Here is an 8,357-nt window from a genome sequence, read left to right as displayed (position 1 = left end):
CAAGGGCCTTTGAGGCTGGACTAAAGAAAACCAGGAGAAGTCAAGAGCATGGAGTGTATGAGAGGTTATCCAGGGATTTGGCAGGACAGGCAGTGAAGAGGTCTGGAGTGTAACAGCTGAGGAAAGGTGGATTATGGCATAATACCCTACAGTGTGTGGATTTTAATCCTGGTGTTAGTTATACTTGCTGTACACTGAGCACACTATACTGTTAGCCTGATGATAGGTGTTTGTTTGGAGCACTTAAAGGATTTCCACGTGGAAAGTTCTGCTCTCATTTTCTGGGTGCTACATTGAGTTGCAGGATATTCTAGATTGGAAGGGATCTCTGGAGATCTCTTAGTCTAGTCCTCTGATCAAAGCAGGGCTGACTTGGGAACTTTTTCCAGGATTTGACTGTTCTCATTGGAAACACATTTTTTTTTCCTTTTCCCCTTGTGCCTTGTAGGACTTTCCCCTGCTGCAAAATGTGCCTCTTGTCCTTTGACTGCAAACCACCAAGAAGAGCCTGGCTCCATGTCCTAACCCACACTTGTCAGCTGAAAACAGCAATTGTATTTCCTTCTTCTCCAGGCCAAATAAACCCAGCTCCCTCAGCTGTTCCTTGTATACCCTCTCACACTCCAACCATCTTACTGGCCTTCTTCTTGACTTGCTCTACTGTGTCTTGTACTGAGGGCCCAACACTGAACACATTTCTCCAGATATTATCTCCTAGGTGCTGAATGGAGAGAAGTAATTGGTTTTCTTGTCCTGTTGCCCATGCTCCTGCCAGTGCAGCCTGTTATATATTATCTGTTGTCACTGCTGGCTTCAACTTACTGTCCACCAGGACCCTTTGGTTCTTCTCTCCAAAGCTGTCCTTTGGTTATTCAGTCAAGAGCACTGTCCCAAATCTAGGATTTGCATTTTACAAGTGTAGCAGCCAGAATCTGTTTCCTGGGAGCCGACAGAAAACCAAAGTAGGTTATTTTTTGTTTTGGGTTTTTCTTTTAGATTGATAATTACAAACATTTCATCTACAAATACAAATCTGAAAGTTGCAGATAAGTATACAGAAGATAGGGCATCCACTAGAAATATGGTTTTCTTAATAGAATCGGTTAGACCCATTTTTTTTTTTCCTTCAAGTGAAAAAAACCAAAAAAACCCAAAACACTGACATTTAGATCTGGCAATAGGAATGCACAGATTATTTTGGGATTTTTTTTTTTTTTTTTTGCTACACACTGATCAGATGAATGTCTTGAAAAAATATTTTCATAACGAGATTGGTGTGTAGTACAAACTATATCACTTAAAGAAGTATACTAATGCATCTATGGAAGACAAGGCAAGTTATGAGTGATTTAAAGTGTCAAATGAGGGACTACAACCAGATGAGATACACTGGCACAAAAGAGCTAAGGTACAAGATTGGGGCTGCAAATGTTGTTCTGACACAACTAAGGAAAATTAAGGCAGCAGCAGAAGTTATGATCGTGTGTGAATTAAATGTTTTGGGGGCTCTTATAGGTCTAGGGTAAGCTTCAGACAAAGACAGGATCCTTCACAGCCTACAAAGAGGAAGACAGATCCTGATACTTTGAGGGTGGCAGAAATTGGACTGAGGTAGACAGTGTATAGCATAAGTAGATAGATACTAAATAGATGTAAGTGGTCTTACATCTCATCACACAGATAAGACTGGTATCAAAACATGTATCTGAATTGGCTTGCTTATTCTGGTCCCTAAGATGACGTCTGTCTGCTTCAGTTGAAAACCACAGTCCTTAGAAAGTATGGATGGCTGCTCTACTTGTGTCCCTGTCCGACACTGAGCACAGCAGACTGGCTCTGAGCTGAGCTCTAATACCAAAATACTGCTGAATTTACCTTGGTTTGTGGTATCAAGTAGAGTGTGAAGGAAGCTGTGGGTCCCCTGCCCTGTTCAGGAGCAGCAGGACCACTGGCATTTTCTGCTGCCTTGGTCTCTGCAGCCTGCAAAATGTTGAATTCCCAGCTGTAGAAATAAGGAATTATCACTTGTGTGGTTTTGTTCTTGCTCTCTATGAAAAGAAACTAGTAGCAAGATTTAAATGTGCATTTTTTGTTTATGCCTCTTGCCTTGACATTCAAAAGCAGATGGCTGTATGCCACAGTTGAGTCAATAGTTTAACTTTTTTGGGGTTATGGTGTGTGATGAAGGTAATTTTTTGCACAGTATGAGCTGTTGCCTATTTGAAGGTTGTCTTCATAGAGGGACAAGAATAACTTCAACCACTACTACTTGGCTTAGTTTGATATTTGTATTTTGTGAGACAAATATGAAAAAGAATGAGAGCACAGTAAAATTACAAAATGAGAACTGTGTTGGAGAACAAACGAATTTAAAATTGGTTTTTAGTTTAAGTATTATAAATGAAATTCATATCTTGTGGAATATTAACATAAAACAACCAACCAAAAATGCCCATAAAGTCAAGTTCTGTTTCCTTAGTGAGGAATTTTCAATAAAAGTATTCCCGAGGATTGGATAGAACTGTCTAGCCTTACATTTACTGTTGCAAATTCCAATTCAGGCAATGGTAGTGGTAATTGAAAATAATGTAATTGTTCCTTTCTGGCACAAGTGACTTGAGCAAACAATCTATATATAGTTTGTTCTGGACAAGCTGTTAATACTTCAAGAGAATTGGCAAAACCTAAGGTCTCTGACAGACAGCAGATTAAGAAACATGCAGTTTTTCCACCAGGGCTGACACATGGTGAGCCTTTCTGTTTGAAGAAGCTTTTACTTGAGTAGTGGGCTTTTTTTTGGTCTAATTTTTAGATAATTTAAAACTGTTAATTTTTGTACCTTCTGGGGAAAAAATTGAAGGTATTTAAGTAAATTCACTTAAATTTCATTTTGGTTCTGTAAATTTCATTTGTTTCTTGTCTCTGTGAGGGACATTTTATCAAACATTCAGACATAATTCAGTGACCACATAAAGGATAGTTTGTGGCTTGAATACACAAGGATATAGGAAGATGCTTTTTTGTTTTGAATCTGGGTGTCAGGAGCATTACTGTTACATTATGGGTTTAAATCAAACTACTTGGGAACTGAAGTAAGATCCCACTGTAATAGTCTGTATGCTGTTGGAGTGATTGTGGCTACTGTGTGTTCTCAGCACAGTGAGGGTCCTGATGCAGCCCCTGGTGTTGTGAGGTGCTCACATAAATCCCTGCACCATGCTGAAAGATGTGTTGGGCTTTCAGTAAAGCTTCTCCTGGCTTTGTGTTCCTGTTACGATAAATATCTCATTGAGAATTGTTTTCTTTCTCCTCTGATGTGAATTCTTTTTTTTTTCTCAACTTTTGAGGAATATTGCATTAGCCTCTTCCCTCTTCTCTGCCCCTTCAGATGGAGAGTGAAAAGCACTTCCAGAACTTCATGGAAGAATGGCTGATTCAGCTAGTAAATGCATGATGTTTCCAAATAACCTTTCCTGGGAAGTTCCCTTTTTAGTAAATAAAAGAGTTAAAATTCAAATCGGTGATCAAAAAAACCCAATTTGACAATATTGAAGTGCAGGTTTTGTTTTTTATGTCCCCCATGGCATACTTGCTAATCTAAAGAATTTGTGTTACTACGTGACCTGTATTGCATTTGCTTGGGACAAGGGTTGCTACTGAGGAATCTTGTAAATTAATAAACCTCAGTCCTACAACAAAACTTGTTGGCATTTATGTGCTATAAGTGTGGATTAATGGATTTTTGTGGAATTAGCTTTATTTAAAAATGAAGCAAATCAGTTATTTTTCCTGTTACTGTTACTTTATTAAAGGCAATGTGAAATATTTTATTTGACATACATTTTGTTGCATTTTTCAAAAGTTTATTAATTGAAACTTTTTTATTTGAAGTTTTGATGTACAGGGAACATCATTTAGAGTCGTCTTGTTACCTTTTCCTGCTATGCTTAAAATTCAATAACTGAAGAATATGGGGTTTGAAAAATAGGGTTATTCATAGTGGTTATTCCCCAATTCCAAGATGTGTTCAAGTCTCACCAGTTTCCGTTTGGCTTTCAGTAGTAGTTTTAGGTACGGGTCCTAATTTTCAAAGCAATTAAGTCTGTCAACTCACTCCCCAAATTTCACCTTCTTACTGTGGTTCATTTTCTCTTGGGCAATGCCCAGCAGCCACGCTGTGACACAACAGACGAGTGCGGAGAACAGTGTGTTCTGCTCGGGGATGGTGGGGAGAAGCCAGAACTTCACCTTTTGGTTGTCACCAGGAACTGTTGCTAAGTCTTCTTTGCAAACTGTTCACTGAATGATTGAAATTGGCATGTAACTTTTTAATTCTAAACCCTCCACCTCCAGCTTCCTAAAGAGAAATCATCTCCCATGCAATTCTGGAAGTGGGGGAAGCACCAGGCCCTTCCTGCAAAATGCTGGAAACTTTGTAGCTGATATTAAAGATGTTTTAAGGCTGTACTATGAAAACACTAAAAATAAAACCGAGTCTGACAAGAACTGGTACTACTCACTGTTGCTGTTCGGGGTATTGTGTACGCGATGTATGTTTCCATCTACAAAAAAGGCTGCACCTAGTCTGCCTTTGCCTCTCATTTACTGCGGAATGAAAGGCAGGAAGACCCTGAACTAGCCCTACGCCTCCTCACAAGAGTTTTAGTGGGGGCAGCGGCAGCTGTCGGTGGGCAGACAGGGACGCTGGCCCGGGTCTGCCCGCGGCTCTCCCTGCGCCCGAGCCGCAGCCCGGCGCGCCGGCAGCGGGGGGGCCGGAACGAGCGCTCGGCCCTTGGGAGCGCGGCCGCTGCCCCGGGGGGCGCGGGGCCGCTGCGCGCCGGCAGCGGCTGTGCCGGGACGGGAGCGGCCGGGCCCGGTCCGGGGGCAGCGCGGGGGTGCCGGGGAAGCGGCCGGGGCGCCACCGCCCCCCGTGCTGCGCGCGGCCCGCGTGCCGGCGGCTCTCCCGGCCCGGCCCCGCCTCGCCGCGCTCGCCAGGAGGGGCGGGGGCTGTGGAGCGACGGCGGCAGCAGCGAGCAGGCAGGCGCGGAGCTGCCCTTCCATAGGAGCCGCCATTAGCGCTGGGACCCGCTGACAGGGTCTCGGCGGCGGCGGCCGGCGCGGCGCGGGGAGCGGATCAGCCGGGGTGGGTCCCCGTTTGATGGATCCCCGGATAGCCTGGTTCCAGCCAGAGCAGCTCGGCCCGTCGAACCGCCTGTGGATGCAGATCTGGGAGACCACGCAGGGGGTTCGCAACCTCTACTTCCAGCAGCAGCAGCAGCAGCAGGAACAGCAGCAGCAGCAACAGCAGCAGCAGCAGCAGCAGAGCGCCCCCGCCGCGGCCGGCCCGGCCTCCCCGCCCGGCATGTACCGCGCCCCCCGCGCCGACCCCCCGCCCGACTTCCTGCCGCTCGAGAGCGCCAACAACCCGCACAGCCGCGGGCACCGCCAGGCCTCGCCGCCCCCGGGGGCCGCCGCCTGGGCCCGGCCCGCGCGGGGGGCGCCGCCCGCCGCCGCCGCCGCCGCCAGCAACAAGAGGAAGCGCGACAACAAGGCCAGCACCTTCGGGCTCAACTACAGCCTGCTGCTGGGCCGCGCCCCCGCCCCGGCCGACGAGCCGGCCGCCCGCGCTCAGCCCGGCCTGGCCGAGCCGCTCTACACCGGCACCCCCTGGAAGAAAAGGAACTACAGCCAGGGAGTCGTGGGGTGAGCGTCCGCGGGGCTGGCGATGGGGGCGCCGGGCCCGGCCGCGCTCGGCCTCCGGAGAAAGAGGAGGAGGAGGAGGAGGAGGAGGAGGAGGAGGAGGAGGAGGAGGAGGAGGGGGGGGGGGGGGCCGAGGTCCTTCCCCGCCCCGGGGCCGCACGCCGGGGCCGGGCAGCGGCCGCCGAGGGGCCGCTGGGCCGCGGCACCTGGGGCGCGGCGCGGGCCCGACGGGTGGCGCAGGGAGCCGGGCCGCGTCCGCGGGGTCGGGAAGGGGCGGCGGGCGATGGGTGCCGGGCTGACGCTGCCCGGCCGGGCTGGCAGCTACGCCCCACCGGGGCTCGAGCGGCCTGTGCGGGGCAGCCCCTGCGCCGAGCGTCCCGCCCGCCGGGGCGGCGGCTCCGCGGGGCCGGGGCCGCACGCGTGCGGCGGCGGTGGTGTCCGTGTGCATGCTGATGGGGCGGGCACGCCTATCCGCAGGCACCGGTGCCCCGCCGCTCCTCCGCTGTCACCGCCCGTGCACGTGTTACACGCTGCCCGCCGGCGCCGCCGGGCTCCTCGGACGCGGCGTTCGGCTGTCAGCTCCGCTTCGCGCTGTGCTCGCTGCTGTCGCGCCGAGGCTGCCCTCGCTGCTCACGCACCTGCAGCGGGGCCGGGGCAGGGACCGGGGTAGGCGCAGGGACCGGGGCAGGGGCAGGCGCAGGGCCGGCACGCCTGCTCTCCGCAGCGCTGTCAAGCTCGCCTCGAACGCTTTGTGCTGCCTGCGGAACAAATGCGTGGTAGGAGCTAGAACTTGAAAAAACAATTATCATCTGCTGGCGTCAAAAGAAAGCGCACAGACTGGGTAATTTCCCGGGGAGTGTGTTTTCTGAGACCTGACAGAGAAGGTATGTGTGCAGTCAGGCACCTGCTCTCAGAAATAACTTCAATGCATGTATAGTGTGCAGTGTTGGGTTATTAATGGTTGTCATGGATCCCTGACTATGGAATGCATATGCTGATCTGAATATTTTGTCATTAGTGTTTTTGTGTTAGCTTAGGTCTCGTCAGTTGGCATTGCAACGAGCCCACGGAGGGCAGGCAATCACCTATCTTCTGTTTACCTGAAAACTGGTTTGAGCCCTCCCTTTTTTTAGAACACAGTGATGGCTTTTGATATGGGCGATGCCCTGGATAAAGGCCATTTGGTAACTTCTGTGGTTTTTTTTTTTGTAATGTTCACGCTTTTCAAAACATAACCTTTGCCTTGAACCCTCCATGGTCTAGATGACGGAGGTGTATGGTAAGAATTGAAGGCCTGGCAGAGCTCATTTTAGAAATCAGTTGTGATTTAGTTGCATGAGTTGTTGCGTGCTCAGCTTGTACCTGAGGGTCCTTCAGCCCCCTCACACAGGAAAGTAACTACCTCTTTGCCTTCCGAAATTGATGTTCTGTAATATTTGTCAAAGTGGCTATTCAAATTCTCTGGTTGTTTTGGAAAACAGATTCTTACTACCTCTGGCTCCCTGTATCCTTGCCAGCAACTATGTTACCTTTACTGCTGGCATTGTAATAATTCATAAAATGGCACGGCAGAAGTATACTATTTTAAGTGTTTTAGTCACTGTACATTGGAATTTTCTGCAACTTTCTTCACACAACTTAAAAGTAATGTGTAGAACTAAGTACTGAATTTTTGTAAGTTGTGTTTGGACTCTGGTTGTATTCTGCCTTGTAACTTATTTACTTGGAGGCTGAGGAAGACTTTTAGAAGTGCTTTGCTCTCTCTCTGTCTCATAAATTCATACATTTTTCACTGTATTGAAAATATAGGGTGGAAGAGTGTAAGTTTCAACAGGAGAGTAATAGTAATAATAATGGGGTGAACAAAGAGTGAGCTTTATCAAGAGATTAATAATAATAATAGCAACAACTTTGCCAAAATATTCAAAGTGTTGCTGGAGTTAAATTTTGGTGGAATCAGTTTCAAACTCCAAGTGGTAGGCCCTTGTGGAGTTTTTTTTTTTTTAGCAGCATCAAGATATACTCGGATATCTTACTCTGAACGTGTATTGACAGTCTAGTTTGTGGCATATATTTGCATGATGCTGAGCTTCTGTTTTAGCTATTTCCTTTATTCCAAGCAGAGCAAGGTAGAGTGTCTCTCAAGTACACCCCATATTGCTTTTCTTAAATTATACAAGTTTCCTTTTTAAAAAGCTATAAAAAGTTTTAGAGGCTGTTTGCTAACAATCTTGAATGAAAAGTCATGGAAATAATTTCTAAAAGGAGCTGAAGCTTCCTAGGAAAACCTAGACAATGCCTAGGTGCTGTGGATGTTGCAGTGTGACTGGCTGGCTGCTGGCAAGGCTGGGTGAAGCCTCCTGTGCCTGTGGTGTGACCTGAGGTGCTGCCTTCTCTCCCCACTTCAAGCTGGTTGTCATCAACTGTCTGCTCTAAGGCATCTGTCTGCATCTTGAGACACTGGGCAGTAAGGATGGATAGAGAGGTTTGTAACCTAGCAAATGAGGTTTCTGCTAAAGTAAATATTTTAAATTCATTGATTCCAATGCAAATTTCCAAAATTGTGTTCAGTAGTTCTGGAAGTTACTGGGGAAAAAAAGATACAGGCATTGCTATTATATTATTTATTACCTGTGTGTTAATGGGTATCTTTTTCT

At 47.8% G+C, this 8,357-nt stretch overlaps 1 protein-coding gene across 1 annotated transcript in view; it reads left to right on the top strand.

Annotated features, from left to right (window-relative positions):
• The first annotated feature begins 5,158 nt into the window (after nt 1–5,158).
• The window catches only part of TENT4B (terminal nucleotidyltransferase 4B), a 40,207-nt gene continuing 37,008 nt past the window's right edge, over nt 5,159–8,357 (top strand). Inside the window, exon 1 of the mRNA XM_062500134.1 lies at nt 5,159–5,703. Coding sequence (XP_062356118.1) covers nt 5,159–5,703 — 545 coding nt within the window. The remainder of the gene's footprint in view (nt 5,704–8,357) is intronic.

Source organism: Cinclus cinclus, chromosome 11, assembly GCF_963662255.1.
Source record: "Cinclus cinclus chromosome 11, bCinCin1.1, whole genome shotgun sequence".
NCBI classification, from domain to species: Eukaryota; Metazoa; Chordata; class Aves; order Passeriformes; family Cinclidae; genus Cinclus; species Cinclus cinclus.
Note: the sequence above shows the minus strand (reverse complement) of the source record. Positions and strands in the feature narration are given on the sequence as shown.